We start from the raw sequence: 17,047 nt of genomic DNA on the forward strand, positions 1-17,047 counted from the left end.
ATTCGCCCCTGCTTTTTGCTGAGGTGGCCGCAAGGAACTACTGAGGACTAATGTAAGTAATGTGAGCGTTACTGTTGCTTTCATGTAAAGGCAGCTTATGGCTAGAGGGCCAAACCATTGGTTACATCTATTAAACCACCCTCTGATTTGAAGAGCGTGGATCGACAGGAGTGTAAGCAGACGGCACAGTACAGATGAACGCATCTTAAGAGGCTTTCACCTTTCCTATTGCTCAAGGTGTCGAGATGTTTCCGCAGCACTGCAAGGTAACGAGATAGAGTATGTGTCTACGTAATATAAGGAAAAAAAGCAGTACAATTACCACAGCGGTGCAACATTTCAGTCACTGCTGTTGCTACATTCCCACTTGAAACAGGCATGACATACTGTGAAATGCTGCTGAAGATTGTATGCTATTGTGTCTGTTTTTAAGGACCAAGCAGGCTTTCACCAGTCCACATTTTGCCTTATACAGTCGAACCCGTCTATATCGAACCGGTTGACATTGAATTATTCTATATATTGAACAATTTCTGGACACGGTATAGTTACAATGAGTATATATAGCAAAAATTACACTTACATCAAACAAAAATAGCAGCGACTCCCGATATATTGAACGTCAAGCAGTGGAAATGTGCCCCCAGAAGTTGGCTTTCCCTCGCTTTGGCGGGGAAACTCGCCGGCGCGACTCCATCCGACCGCTCTCCCTACCATGACCGTGCCTCGGACGAGCTTTCGACACCCCCCTGCAAAAAATGATCTTGGTCCGCCCGCAGCGCCTGCTCAGACAGCCAATCAGAGGCTCTTGTGCCCTCATCGTACAAGATGGCGAAAGTACGAGTTGTCTCGCTGCTTTTCTGGTTCATTGTGTGCGCACCTTGTGGGCCTTCTCCTGCATTGTTGCCATGATGAAATGGCTGAATGTGCCTTTCGTCGTGAAGCTCGAAATCATAAATCGGGTTGAACGCAGTGATAAGTCAAATATCCCCGCAGCGTGCAAGATTCCAAGGAGCACTGAATAAATATACATTTACAATCTAGACGAAGCTGTATCCTACAAATTGTTGCTGAAGCACACATACACTACAACAGGTGGGTCCTCATCGGGAGGCAAAGAAAGCAAGGAGTATCTGCCAGTGGACACAATTATGATATTAATAAAGGGAAAATGAGACATCCATCCAAATGTAGCAAATTGCTACAAAGGTGGCACTTGCTACATTGCGGGTTTCCGCAGAACTATAATGTCTCAATCATGATATATTGCAACCTATGGATCAGGGCATTATTGGGACCACGTGAAAGCTGTACCACTAGACTCTTTTACAATGCATGATCATCTTATATGTCACCACCAAGGATTGCCACATTGACATACCTGGTTACTATATATTTGCTAAACTATTCATAGAAAGCGCTGGCATCTGCAAAGATCGCAAAGTGTTTTGCACATGCTGGCTTTTTCCGGCCACACTTAGACGAGCCTGACAATGATGACCAGGTTTCTTGCACAAGTCTCACGCAGCCACTTTAGATTGCAGTCAAGCCCTATCTGGATCAAAATTCTCAATCGTGATTGGCTCCCTCCTGTAGCTTGCGTAAAGATGCCAGTTGCGACTGAGAAAGTCTTTCCCAATTTAGCTTGGCTGAAAATGCGCCACATGATACAGCTTATTAGACTTCTGCGGAGTTCTGCTATTTCAACTCTTCTGCACCTTTACAAGGGAACATTCATATAAGTCATATGAGTAGAAACTAAATAGCATTACTTTATGCAAGGTCAGGGAATGTATATACTGCGATGTTTTATTTACCTCAGATTTAAGATAGAACAGGAATGTGCAGGAGATAAGAGGAAAGGTGGCACATAAGTTGTGCTTCCTACATCGAAATTTTGGCCGAGTACCTAGTAAACAGAATAAACGGCTATATTTTACTCGTATACGTACGGTACTTGAGCATGTGTGTGTTGGGACCCATATACTGGTGAGTTAGCTGATTTACTTGAAAAAAATACAGAATAGGGCAGTCCACTTTGTGGGGTTCTCCCCCGTGTTCTTGGGACAAAGGGACAACAATGCAGTAATGCAGACAATCACAAGGGCATTTATTGCACCTTTATACACTAATGCCTTCTAGCCAATTCACAACACACAGAACATGCCGACAGGCCCGTGACAAATCTAGGAAGTCCGGCTCACCGCAACTGGATAGCGAGCGAATATATTCGCCCCATGCTGGGACACCAACGCCTGGTTGTTCGCTTGTGCAGTCACGAAAACGGTGGCATATTCGAACGATCATATTCGTCCATTCTGATGTCCTGCTCCTACAGGCCTCGTGAGATAGTCTTGCTGAGCAGGGATCAGCACATACGCGGAACGTCTGTGCCACTTGCCGACCCCAAGCCAAAAAGGAAGTCTTCTTGTCACGCCTGATCAACCCCATCATTGCGCGAGGCTAGCAGCGCCACACTCGCACGATCTTTCGTAATGCGTTGCAACCAGACCGACCGCCGCCGGCACTAAGCTACGCGGAGAAGCTGGATTACAGGAGACGCGAGACATGCGGGGAAAACAACATATCAGGGGACATGTGACAGTTGCGCATCCCCACTAATTTGTATTGGGAAATTACAACAAAAACGTCAGTACCACTGAAAGCAAGTGTAAACTTCAATAGCAGGATTTGAAGGACCAGATTCAGGAACAGAATGTGCAGATCAGAGCACTCATGAGTAAAATAGACGCGCTAGCTAGCGGCAGCTCAGCGACTAAATTAACCAAAACGAGCCCGGCACCCGAGGACGCCAACGAGAAACGCAAGGTGCCGCGGAGGGACCCCCTCTCGCCGCGCCTAGAGCGGAGAGGAGAGGCGCAGCCCATGCACCAAGCATTGAATGTTCAAGAAGCGATGGACGCTGAAACCACAGCTGACTGCAAGACGGCAGCAGCGGCACCGCAGCCGTCAAATCAACAACAGCAACCACCGCAAGAGGGCAAACTGGCAGCGATACTCGCAGCCATCAATCAAATTAACGAGAATCTCGACAATATGAATGCCAGGTTAGAGGTCTTCGAGGGTCAAATTAAGATCCTGTCAGTCAAGCACGAACGACTGGCGGCGAAGACAGCGACGATAACCGTGAAGAACAAGTTCGCAGCGCTAAGGAAAGAACGCGCCAATAAAGTCAAGGAATCGATCGCGTACAGGCGCGGTCGCATCAAAACGTCAAAGGAAGATGGCGCAGACGCCGAACAGTAAAAAGCAAATCCGCGGGGGGGAAACAACGATCATTTACCAATGGAATTGCAGGGGCATCCGCACCAAGGAAGCCGAGTTACAACTTCACTTAGATGGGCTCGACCAGAAACCGGATATTATCGCGTTACAAGAGACACACGGCAGACCCAGACTCCCGGGTTACATCACGTACACGGATCCGACGGAAGGCGGGACGGCGTTACTGGTGCGCACCAACATAGCAGCCACCCAGCACCTCACCGCGCAAAAGGGCTGCGAACACACGCTGGTCGAGGTTCACACAAGGACTATTGGCAGTGCCGGAAACCTGTTTGTGATGAGCGCATACTGCAGACCGTCACAAAGGCAGTACGACTTTGAAACAACAGTGAGCCAGGCGAAGAGGTTGGCGGGAAACAGGCCGCTCCTGGTCCTAGGCGACTTCAACGCCCCTCACACTACATGGGGTTACAAATACCAATCTAAACGAGGCAAGGCTCTAGCAAAGGCAATGGAGGACCAAGAAATGGCGCTCCTCAATGAACCGGGCGTCGCCACCCGAAAGGGAAACAGCGTCAACAGGGACACCACCCCGGACCTGTCGTGGATGGCGGGCTCCCTAGAAGTGGCCTGGCGGAACGAAGACGTAGACCTGGGCTCCGACCACAGTATCATAAGTGTAACGATCAAGGGACCAAGGTACCGGGCAGCCCTCGGCAAAGCCCGGATCACCGACTGGGACCGAATGCGCAAGCACACGGACGAAGAAAACGAGACCTCCGGAGAAAACGCGGAGGAGGGCAGACATCAAACGTACGCAGAATGGACGCGAGAACAAAAGATCGCGCTCGACAGATTTACTCAAGAAGTTGTGACAACGATGCAGACGCCCTTCGTCGACGCCAAACTAGCACACATGTGGGAGGCGCGGCACTCGCTCACGCGAAGATGGAAGCGTCAACGACGAAACAAGAAGCTCGTCAAACGCATCGCGCTCCTCAACAAACAGATCGCTGAATACGCAACCAAGCTGTGCCGAGAGAACTGGATGAGTACGTGCGACGGGCTGCAGGGAACGCTGTCGGCGCGCAAGACCTGGTGCCTGCTCAGACACCTGATCGACCCGTTGAGCAGCAAGACCGCAACCAACCGCAACCTCACCAAAGTTCTGAACGCTTACGATGGCAACGGCCAAAGGCTCATTGAAGACCTCAAGGCGATCTACCTCAAGACGGAGAGAGGGCGATTTCCGATACCGGAGGAGTACGGGGGACCGGAAAATCCGGCATTGGATGAACCGTTCACCATCACGGAGTTGTTAACAGCCATAGACGAGAGTAATAAGGCGAGCGCACCAGGAATGGACGCCATTACATACAAGCTGCTCAATAACATGAGTGATGCGGCGGCACGTGGGCTCCTGGGTCACATCAACAGAACCTGGGAAAGCTCGAAGTTGCCCGCAGAATGGAAAGAGGCCGAGGTACGGTTCATACCTAAACCCGGCAACCCTCTGACCATCGAGAACATGCGCCCCATCTCGCTCACGTCCTGTGTGGGCAAGGTCATGGAACGCATGGTTCTCAGAAGACTTCAAGCACACCTGGACGAGACAAATCAGATGCCGGCGACCATGTATGGATTCCGCCAGCACCTGAGCACCCAAGACGTCTTGATCCAATTACACGAATTGGTGATTAAAAAAGCAACGAGGCACGCGCCCCGGGGTATACTGGCTTTGGACCTCAAAGGGGCCTTTGACAACGTGTCCCACGCCAGCGTGCTCGAGAACCTGCGCAAGACGGGGTGTGGCCGCAAGACCTACGGTTATATCAAAGATTTCCTAACCAATAGAGCAACAACTATCCGGATAGGAAATGAACGGTCAGAGCCTGTGGAGCTCGGAGACAGGGGTACCCCACAGGGGTCTGTCCTGTCGCCTCTGCTTTTCAACCTAGCACTCCTGCCCCTGCCCGAACTACTCAATCAGATCGAGGGCGTGGACCACGCGTTCTATGCCGACGATATAACGGTGTGGACGAACCGCGTGGGTTCCGATGCCTGGGTGGAGGAAGCCCTGCAGAGAGCGGCAACGACCGTCCACGAGTATGCCAGGACCTGTGGCCTGAGCTGCGCTCCACAGAAATCGGAGCTGCTCATGGTACAGCCCGGAAGACCGAAGAAAGAGCCGCCGCCAAACATAATCATCACCATCGACGGCACAGAGATCAAACCAACGCAGCAGATCCGGATACTGGGCCTGCTGTTGTGCAGCGACGGCAAGGCGCACGCAGCCGTCAACAAAATCAAGACCACATCCGAGCAAGTCCTCAGCATGATCCGGAGAGTCACCAACCGGAACAGAGGAATCAAAGAAGAAGACGCACTGCGCCTGGTGCAGGCATTCGTCGTGTCACGCGTAACGTACTCCGCCCCGTACCTCCAGCTTGCGAAGGTGAACCGCGAAACGCTGAACACGACGATAAGGAAAGCAGTAAAACTCGCCATGGGCATCCCAGTCTACTCGTCAACGCAGAAGCTGCTGGAAATGGGTGCCCACAACATGGTGGAAGAGCTGGTGGAAGCACACCTATCCCACCAGAGGGTAAGGCTGAGCCGGACAGAGCACGGTCGGGCCGTCCTACGCAAGATAGGATGGCAAATTGAACAGCTACCGACAACGGAGCCACTCCCCACAACGTGGAGAGACATTATTAAGACCAAGCCCCTCCCCCGGAACATGCAGCCGGGGAGGAACAACGAGAGACGCTCTGCGCGGGCCAAGGCACTGGCTCGACAGCTGGAAGAGGACCCCGAGGTCCTCTACGCGGACGCCTCACTTCCCAAGCACGGAACCAGAGCAACGGCGGTCATCACCACCATAGATAAACTTGTCACAGGCGCGTCGATACGGACGACGAATACAGCCGAAGCAGAAGAAGTGGCCGTGGCCCTCGCACTCGCACAACCGGGAGTGAGGACCGTTGTCACAGACTCCCAGACCGCCTACGCAAGCTACCGCAAGGGGAACATCTCTTCCGTGGCACTAGCGATCCTCAACAAATGCAAATCACCGGGGCGGGCCGTTGAGCTCGTGTGGGTCCCGGCTCACTCGCAAGTGGAAGGCAACACACTCGCCGACCACTATGCCCGAGAACTATCGATCCGGGCCGAGGACGAGCCAGGGCTACCGCACCCCGTGACAAGCTACAAAGACATCACGCAAATGTACAGAAGCGGCAGATGTAGGCTTCCCCGTCCGCATCCGCAACTCAACCGAATTCAGCAAACGATCGTGCGACGCATGCAAGCGGGGTCGCTAGCGCATCCAGTGCTCTTGCATAAGATGTTCCCAACAGAGCATGACACTTCATGCCCTGCACATCCTTGCAGAGTGCACTAAGCTCAAGAACCCCCCACCACCCCTACCCCCCACCCTCCCCAGCCCCAACCCTCCCGAGCGATGGGAGACCTTGTTGTCCAGCCCCGACCTACCGACCCAGCTCGCGCTGGCGGCTAGGGGCCAGGAACTGCTGGACACATATGGGACCTGAGAATAAGGTTCCACCCCATCTGGTGCAAGCGCGCACCACCCGTCACTAAGGGCTCAGCACAAAAGTTGATTCTCTCTCTCTCTCTCTGAAGGACCAAAGAAAGAGCCTTAGACTAAATTTTTTCATAGTATATATTATTCTAAAACAGGCATTGACAGAGAAAAGTATACAAGTCCACCATCGTATATCTCGCGCAGAAGGGACCATAATTTGAAACTTTATGAACTTCCGTTTAGAGGTGACGCCTTGCGATACTCATTTTTTTTTTTTTGTTGAACTACAAGGGTCTGTAATGTTCTTTCAAATATTGCAGGTAAAAAGTCTAATGATGAATTTTACCAGGCTTTGTGTGTTTGAATTGAAAAACAATTTATGTAGTGATTTTATGTACCCCCCTGCTGTAATGCCTGCAAAGGTGATGCAGGTACCAAATAAATAAATAAATAAATACTTCCTTAGCTTTTATGGAACAGTCGCTTTTATTGAATAACCACTTGTATGCGGAATTTCCTCGCAGTCGAGTAATTTCGTTATAATGAGGGTTTACTGTGCATTTGTAACTGCACCACACTTAACCATCTGACAGTTAATTTTGTTTGCCAAATGCGACCTCCCAGGGTAATTTTTTTTTATTGCATATTTAAAACCTTCAGACTGACCAATTTCAAAAAAAATTTACCACAATTATTTTAGAGTGACCATAAAATGGCAAAAAAAAAATTTTTTTGTAAGTAAACATGCGTTGTTTATTCATGAATACAGATGGGCTTCCATAAGTACTTATAATAAGAAAAAAAGGTGGATACACTGAAATAGATATCTTCCGATTTAGCACTTGGGTAGTAGTTGCATTGGAGGAATTGCCGGTCTACTCACTTGCACCATAGCAACCAGCGCGCGTGCCTATAGTGCAATCAAACCGTGTATGTGAGCGTATGCAAGAAAACTTGATAGTTGTGCGCCTGTCAGTAAAACCAAATGAGTCAGAAACTTGCAGTAATGCATGCAGTGTTGCACTTTACAAAATATTGATGGTGTCAGCAGTGATGGAAGTGGTGTGCCAATTGCACCAAACTCTGCCGTGAAGGAAATGCTGCTAAGTGCTGCGCCAAAGTGTTGTGTATCGCATCTCTTGTTCCATGCCTGCGCCGACACCCACCTGAAAAAGAAAAAAAAAAAAACAAACATGTTCAGCTTTGTCGGCGCTGATGTATATGACCATATCTCAGGCAGATGCCGAGACCCCCCTTCCTTTCTACATTCACCAGTGTCTAAGGAAAATGCAGCTGTGCTGTGGTGAAGTCCGGAGAAGAGTGGGTGCAAAAAATGATCAGTGCCAGACATATTGCAACGGCACCGATACTTCGGCTAGTTGGCTGAAATGCACTTTTTTGCCTTTATTGATGGCCTATTTGCCACTGTGTGCATTTTTGTGGCACATAGTTTCTGGCTATTACAAGTGACATATATGTGCAGTCGATTTGAGATCCATTAATGGTACCTGCACGCCTTTGATTAGTGTTTTACATCTGCTGAGCGTAGTTAAGACATAATTAATTATTTTATATATTTATGGTGATGCACAACTGTGAGGGCACTGCTGCTTAATGTGCCCGTGCGTACGGCACATTTTATTATGCTTAGGTAGCCTGGGAAAGAACTGGGAAAATTAGACAAGGAAGTAGATACGGATGCACAAGCTACACAACACAGATGCTCTTTCATCTATGATCTATACCTGTGAGGACAGCAACAAAGATAGCGCCCTTAAATTGGGCGGCTGTATGTATGAACTTGTTGGACATAAGTTAAGCAGAGGAAACATTGGAACAGAGGAAATGTATAGCAGATGAAAGGGATAATGAAGGCAATGACACCTTGGGAGGAATGAATTTTTTCATTGAAATACAGAAGAATTAACTGTGCATTGGAGTAAATCTGCATTTATTTAAATTTTTTTGTGTCATAATAGTAAAATGAAATAGCATGTTGAAGAAAAAGAGTTGCATCTTAGAATAATACATAATGAGAACAATTTTTCAGAAAGCATGAACTTATGCAGTGTATCTTTTGGTTAAGTGCATGCAGAGCTTCCTCTTTACACGAGAGCAGTTAGTTACGGCTTCAAAGCATTGTTTTCTTGCTTGAAACAGCAAATTCTGCTTCTCCAAGAGCATATATTTCTGCTCCAGAAACTGTTCAAAAAGACCGAGTGCCACTTCCATCACCGTGTCACACTTACCACCAGTATGCACCGACTTGAACACTGCACTTTTCACATTTATGTTTAGTTTTGCAGATGCGTTAGCAGCCAAAAAAAAAAGTGTCCTCTTTAATGCTGAATTTTTCATTTCGGTCATGTTATTCACTCCAGGGCTACAAATTTCTTCCATGAAAAGCATTCTTCTAAGCCATAAGCTTGGTCTATTAAAGACATCTACTGCTGTGATGCCAAGTGACGCTGGCTGTTATGCTAAATTCTAGGTCATACACACACGCATACCCAGTGTAATGAGGAAACAGCTGCCATGCTCGTTCATTCAGTGGAGAAACTCGCATCATGCCAAAATGTTTGGGTAGATTACACCAATGGCTTGCTGTCCTTTCTTCCATTCTCATTGCCTTTCTGTTTATCGCAAATTTTGGCAATAATGAAGAACTAGTGCTCCCCTATGAAGGAAACACGTCTGCTCCTGCTGCTTTCCATGCGGCACCTTTGTGATTTTCAGAGGGGAATGATGAAGCACTGAACAAAGGTGCACCTCGTCTCATTTGCTACATGAAATCGACATCATACTTCACATATTGCATATTTAATTTCTTTGTGAAGTGGCCTAGTTAGACTGACTAAGTTAGGGACTTAGTTGATCTAGTTGCCGGCTATTGGGACAGGTGCTTGTTTGTGTGCTAGTGATTGTCCGTGGGAAGTTTATTAAATTTTCTCTTTCTTCTTTTACATCTTATAAACAGTGCTCACGACTTAAAGTGATGCAGTCATTGGTTATTCTTGCTTGCACACCCGCTGCCTCCGCTTTTTTCCTTTCACGCAGCCTGAAGAAGTGGTTTTCTCTGCAGAGCCACTTTACAAGGTTCCTCTCAATAGTCATGCACTGTCTTTCAGCAAAACTGTGTATTGTTACGTGGCCGTCACATGAAAGATGAGGACGACATTGGGCTGTGCGCTGCCTTTGTTTGCAATGTTTGTACTACAGCACCTGACCCTTGTGTACTAAACAAAAGGCATTAGACAGCTCACCCCTCTCTCCTAGCACTGTTCTTTATATGCCTGCCTGCCTCTCACGGTGCACAACCTTCTCTCATGCGGCTGCTCTTGCCCTCCCTGCTGCTTTCCACACTGCACTGTCATTCCACCGCCTTCCTGACTTCTGCACCGCTGGACTGGGACAGAAGGAGAAACCTGCGTGTACTTGGCAGGTCTTGGACACTTGGTGGGGAGGACACTGCTCTGGGACAGGGAGACTCTCATCTGGCTGCCCTTGCTGAAACACCAGTCACCTCAGAGGCACCATCTGAGAGCCCGCTTGTCAAGGTGAGTGACATATGGTGAGCGTATGGTAGAACTTTCAGAAGGAAAACTCAGGGTTCCAGCCATGCTTTCATTCTCTTTAACTCGGTGTGAACAGCGGTTGTCAGCCTTTGACTTCTCAGTACATTCAGATAATGCAACTTTATCTTGGAAGAACTCTTTGGTACTCCAGCAAGAGAACTCCAGTGCCACTGGAAGAAGTCCTGGAAACTCATAGACAGTGCTAGGAGACTCAACACATACTGGTTGATTTGATTCCAGGTCAGATATTTATTTTACACAACTTCATGCCATGACTGAAATAAAGTTGGACTTGAGCAGCCCATTTCCTTGACCAATACTGCTATTTTCAGCAAATTCTCATCTGCACCTTAAACTTGGGAGTTATAGTGGTGCCTATGGTCAAGAGAAGTGGTTAAATAAGGAAGTCTGCAGATGAACAGGGTTCAAGTCACCAGCTCTTTAATCCTTTAGATATTGTTTGCAAGGCTACTGATAAACTGGCGGCCAGGTAGACTAGAAGAACTAGGGCTCCGCATTTCAGGGGTAGCATGTGCGACATGTGGTATGAATTTTAAACAGCAAAACAGCGAATTGTGAGTTTTTCATGCTCTCTGATGATGATATATAAGGTTTTATGGCTCTCTCTCTTAAGTTGTGCTGTGCAATCAAAAAAACTAATTATTGGGCTGTTAACAGCCAAATAGATTTGATTGCCAGCTTTGTGCCTGTGTCATCATCAGAGCCCCTTTTCTGGCAGGAACAGCAAGAGGAAGATTACGCCGCTGGCCGAACTCCACATGTCTCCAGCAGCCGTTCCTCGGATGTTGTCACCCCACCTCGGTCCATGCCACGACCAGCCCCAGTGCATCGCTTCTCAACCGGGGCCTCACCAGCCAACCTGGCTCGCACCCTGGAGCAGTCGAAGGAGTTCATTAATTCCACCTTGAGCCCCCTGAGAGATGCCTGGCAACAGATAGACCTGTCAGGGGCAGCTGCCTCCATCTCCTCTACACTTGGGCTCAAGACCCGCAAGTTCTCCTTGGGCTCAAAGATGGCATCTGTAACGAGAAGCTCCACCTTCCACTCCAACCACAAATCTAGTTCAGCAAGGTCATCACCTGCCAGGTCATCATCGCAGATGGAATCCCTTGCGGAACAGGTCAGTCATAAGAATACGTAGTAATTTCCAGGAGGCTAACAAATATGCACGAGCACCACTCCCGTGTGGGCGTGCAAGGGTGGCATTCTCAGTCAATAAAGCTTGGAGATACAGTCACTTTTGTGAAATTTCACATGTGGCAACAGGCACGTTGGTGTCTGTGAGTGACAGTGTGCCTGGCAATGTGTAAAGACAGCATGCTTGGCACTGTGCCAGGAATGCTGCCACCTGTAGGTGCTGGTATGCCGGGTGCTACTCAAAGGGATCATAATCCCGAAGGTGATTGACCAAGAATACCACCCCACCTTACACTGGTCGAAACAGTATGGGTGGCAGCATCATTATTTGAATAAGATGGAAAAGGTTCACTTCACTAAGAACAGTCGACAACATTCTTGACTAATCAGCATTTTGCACTAGTGTTCTTTTGAAAAATGTTGGAATGCTGCAACTTGTCCCCATGCTGCAGGATGCACCACCTGCATCACCAAGCCCCACACCCACCATGCCACTGGAGTCCACTGTGGTGGTTGACGGTCCTGCTGTGTCTAATCCACGTGGCTTGTCGCGATCATCTACTTTGCCTTACTCACCAGGCCGTCGCTACTCGCCCCAGTGCCTACCATCATCTCGAGAGGCTCCTCCCTTGGCGAGTGGTCAATCACCACAGTCATCTACTTTTGGCCTATCACGATTGTCGAGTCGTCATTCAGAGTATCTGGTTGATAGCCTGCGCCTTGCTGCCAACTCCATGGCCTCCAAGTTTACCGAGATAAAGCAGTCGCTTTCGGCCTCCAACACTCCCACAAGAGGTTAGCTTTGCTTTCTTAGTATACTGTAAAATTTGTGCTTTTTTGTCTCATGTAGCTATTGTGCAAAGATTTCCAATGTGCTTCTGGCATCTTGCTGGTTTGCCTTTGACTAGTATATTTCATAGGCTGCTGAAGGAAAATATTGTTGTTCTGTAGCAGCTCCTGCAAGGCTAAGTTCCATTTGCTCTGCTATTTCTTTTATGTCAATACTTATTCTATTATTAGCTTGCCCAGCGAGGGACTGGGGAAAAGAAGAATATTTAGCTGAGTGGCACAAATGTCTAGGTTGCACAGTGTTTCTTTCAAAACAGATGACCACCATTTGTGCCTCTATCAGCGAACAAACATCAATATACCATTGCACTGTGAACTTATGGTGAAGTGTTAGTCAAACGGAGATCTCATGGCCATATTCTTTGTGGGTCAACTTTTGACAATGTCCTTTTCATCGCACGCTAAACAGCTGCACCTGCAGCAGCAAATATGACAATAGTGCTGGTCGACATGCCCATCCCTTTCAGCGCTTTATTTTAACACTGCGTTGTTGTCAAGTGCATTGGCCAGATAAGTTAGACAGTAGAAATGAAATGACATTACTTAATTGTGTTGCCGCATCAAAATGTCATACCCAGTGCTACGTCACTGAATAGTGAGCGTGACTAAATGTGATGACTCAAACTGCACAGCCCCACCTTTGAATTTGTGCTATCACATGTTTGTTTCTATATTCTCAGTAGTTCTGCTAAAACATCCTCAAAGGACCTCCTCTTATTACTTTCTTACTTTGTAATATATTTAGCTGCTTGGTTGAGAAGTTTCAGTGTTTGGATCTTGGATTTGTGACATGTGTTCATTTCTCAACTTTGGCTCTCTGGCTGTGTTTGGGAAAGAAGTTGAAGGGAGTTCATTCTTGCAGGCTCATCATATTCTTTGCCTCGTGGCTATGAGCACCTGCTGTTGGAAGATGATGACCAAGAGAGCTCGCTGTCACTCGAATCCAGCCGTCGGGCAAGCATGGATCTTTTGATGGGGCATGGTGTAGAAGAGAACTTCGAAGAGCTTGCGCCTGAAGACAGCTTGCTTATGACAGACACTGCAATAGGTGGGTGACACTTTCGGCTGGAGAAGCCTTTTCATCAACAGTTGCTTGCTCTTGTCTTGTCTTGTCTTGCAAAGCTGTTGGAAGCTGCTTGTATGAGTGTGTAAAGGGGGAACGTGCAATGAGTTGGTGGCGTCGCAGTGCAGAAGCAAGTGAACGGGTGTTGCGTGCTCAATGCAGCTGTCGCCCCATGAGTTGAGCCATGTCAGGTTGTTAGTGGAGCTTTGCAATGTTTCGTATGAATTGCTGCGTCGTAAACTGTGCTAACAGCTACAAGAGTTGCCCACCTGGAACGAAGTTTTCAGTTTTCCAGCGCAACCATGTTTCAGAGACCAGCAGAGATGCTGGATTCGCACTGTATGCTGTGTGAAGTAAGTGATTGCGGACATCTACAAACAGCATGCTGTCGCTAGTTCATTGTGAATTTATGCTGCATGTAAGTTAACCAATATTTTTACAGTGCAGGTGGAACCGTATGGCAGCCGACAAAGTGGTCACGCGTCTGCAGAAAACCATAGATGAATCCAGCTTCTCCCTCGTACAGTCCTGCTGTTTTTCCGCTGACCTACTGCAAAACTGCACATGTGTTGTTATGCATAGACCAATGACTGCATCTGGGTACCCTAGCGCAAACTGGCAAATTGACAGGTACACAAAAAGAGGTATCAGTAAGTTGGCCACAATTCAGGGAAAAAAATATGCTGCACGTTACATATCCGTAGACTGCACAGTTCATAAACACGAACAGTACTGAAGGAGCCCCAGAAGTGTGGCACAATGCATCAGGGACCGCACAAATTTTAGCATTTACAACACCACTACTGCTTTGGCGCCTTGACAGCTCTGTGCGTGCAAGCAAAGTCACTCCATGCTTGTGTTGCGCTAGGTGATGGCTTAGATACCATATGCAAAGCTGGCATGTAACGTTAATATAATGGTAGCCGTGCACTAAAAGATCGTAACGTTACGGTTTCAGCTGCTACACATCCAGATGCGTGTCGAATCTGTTGGGCAGGCACAGGTGACGCTTAACGGGGCCAGGCCGAGACCAAAACAGAAAATCAGAGACAGCATCCTTCATCTCTATCACTCAAGCACTCATGTCACCTGAGCAATGTCCACAAACAGAACTGAACTAGTACAGCACAGAAAACTTTGCACAACTGCTACAGCATCATTAATCGCAACACCGTTCGGAGGTCGTACGTTTTACTTGCACCTATCGCACTCAGATGTCGGATACCTTTAAGATCACGCTTCACCACATGTTAGACGCAAGTGTAATCATTTACTCAGTAATAAGCAGGAAAAATAAGAATGCATACTAACCTTGATTGTGACGGCATATGCCTCCAGGTTTACATTGGCCTGTTGCACGCATCGCCCTTTCAAAACACTCAGTCGCATGTCCGCGCTTTCTTCTGTCACATCGAAAACATGATTGCTTCGGTATAATTTATGTTTGATTCCCTAAATAATACTGCACTGTTACCTTTCTTGAAACCTATTCGTTTTATCACACCTGTTGCCATGGTGCACGCGCACTTGCATGCAATGCTGGCGTAGCAGACGGAGAGGCGGCAGTTCGTAGCATGCAGATGGGAACTGAAGGGGCCATTTGTGGCGCTGGCGCGCTGAATTGTTATGCCACCTGTAGGTGTTGCACGGTCCCCATATGCAGACCAAGTGCACTCACAGTGATATTTGTGTAGTAAATTTTATATTTGGGCATGTGTCTTTGAGTAAACAGGTTGTTTTTACTGCACTATTGTCTAAGTACAAGTGCCTCTACAATGAAATGACCTGTATAACGAACAATTTTGGAGGTCCCAAGCACTTAATTATAAAGGTATTCAACTATGTTTTGTGAACTTCCAGTATAATGTTCCTACATCGCAAATACATATTGCAAAAGCTGATCATTTTTACAATCTCTTTGTTGTTTGACGAGAAGTGACCATGCATTGCCCTGTTTTATTAATCCTTTGAAGGTTTTTGCCGTACATGTGTGGCGGCGGTTTTCTGTCCCACAAGGCCTTTGCCGTACGGGCACGGTTTCGACCCTCCGTTTGGAATTTTGCGCCATAATGATGATGCGGGCTCACTGGGAGGTGCTGCCATCTCTTAAGACTTACAAGAAGCGTTTGAAATTTGTGCTACCTTCTTGGGGATATAAACAACTGATTTCTAGCTTCAGCGCGTCACGCAGACTGCGGCAACACCCCTTTTGCGGTTTCGGTTTCACCGCATAATCGCAACGGAGGCGCGCGAAACGTCATTTTTCTCTTTGTCAGCACTCTCTTGCAGGGCGGTGTAAGTTGATTTCTATCTTGATTGGCGCTGCTCTGCTTAGCTTGTTTATCACCGCCGCTCGCGAGGTATTCTCGCTCTCAGTGGCAACGTGTTTTCGCAGTTTCGGTTCCGTCGCGTCATCGCAACGGAGACGCACGAAACGTGATTTTTCTCTTTGTCGGTACGCTCTCACAGAGGCGGCGGAATTTGATTTCTATCTTGATTGGCGCTGCTCTTAGCTTGTTTATCACCACTGCTCATGAGGTATTCTCGCTCCCTGCGGCAACGTGTTTACGCGAGAGGGTGCCTCAGACCTCTGCCCAAGGCAGCCACACGCAAGGAAGATATGTGTGCACCAACATAACTCGTCGCTCCAAGAGGAGAACAGACACGCATTTTAGTTGTGCATACTGCGATAAGGCACTCTGCGTAGACCCGTGTTTTAAGGAGTCCCACACTCTGAAATACTATTGAACGTTTTGCAGTTCGAGTGATGCCAACACCAAAATACTGTTCCTAATTTTTTTTTACTATATATTCCTGACTTTATACATTTTGTACATTCAAGATCTGCAATAAAGTAATTTGACCACCTGGGAAAGTTTTTTTCAAAATAATTCGACTCTCGAAGGGTTAAGTAAATATAGGTACTTATCTTGGAAGACTTGACTCAGCTCAAAATATCTGTCCCTCTTTGAGTCACACATAGTAATTAACATTTGTTGACTCTGTCTATGGACAAGTTGTAATTATATTACCTAATTTGAGTGCAACCTATAGGAGTTACAGATGTCTCATCAGTTATTAAAGATGCATTTCAGTTCGGAGCATAGGCTGCTATTTTTTTTCAGACAGTTGCACATTGAGTTGAGTCCTGTTCCAATTCATACTTGGAAAAGAAAGTCTGTGAAGATATGGGCTGCTTTGCTGTCCACTGGGCAGGCTATACAGACAGGTGATGCAAAGGGGCACCTGGGGGATGGAGTGGAGTCAAGCAAGCACCGATAAGCTAGATTCAGAATTACATTCAAAGCTCATGATGTAGCCTAGGTGTCAATCTTTAGCATTAGTGCCATTCAGGCAAGACTGAATGGCAAGACTCACCACTATTGGGAAAGCACATTTTTCAACAAGTAATGTGCACTACTAGCCAACCTGTAGGCATTGGCCAGTCATTTTTTATGACATCGATTAAGCAGTAGCACACCTTAAGATGTGATACATATAGGAGACTTTTCAATGCTAAACGTATTTGAAAAAGTTACTCGCAACCTCTTGGTTTACCTTAGCATAAAAAAAAAATTGCAGCAGAAATGTCGCAATGACCGCCGACAG

At 47.4% G+C, this 17,047-nt stretch overlaps 1 protein-coding gene across 11 annotated transcripts in view; it reads left to right on the forward strand.

The window, feature by feature from the left end:
- The window catches only part of Crag (DENN domain-containing protein Crag), a 112,720-nt gene that overhangs the window by 58,835 nt on the left and 36,838 nt on the right, over positions 1-17,047 (forward strand). For 8 of the 11 annotated variants that reach the window (XM_070531774.1, XM_065452580.1, XM_065452472.1 and 5 more), the window contains exons 26-29: positions 10,209-10,350; positions 11,108-11,509; positions 11,979-12,321; positions 13,238-13,423. The exons of 1 other annotated variant lie outside the window; for it this stretch is intronic. In XM_070531774.1, the coding sequence (XP_070387875.1) occupies positions 10,209-10,350; positions 11,108-11,509; positions 11,979-12,321; positions 13,238-13,423 (1,073 nt within the window). The remainder of the gene's footprint in view (positions 1-10,208; positions 10,351-11,107; positions 11,510-11,978; positions 12,322-13,237; positions 13,424-17,047) is intronic. 2 more of the 11 variants (XM_065452838.1, XM_065452891.1) reach the window with 2 other exon arrangements.

Source organism: Dermacentor albipictus, chromosome 1, assembly GCF_038994185.2.
Source record: "Dermacentor albipictus isolate Rhodes 1998 colony chromosome 1, USDA_Dalb.pri_finalv2, whole genome shotgun sequence".
Lineage (NCBI taxonomy): Eukaryota > Metazoa > Arthropoda > Arachnida > Ixodida > Ixodidae > Dermacentor > Dermacentor albipictus.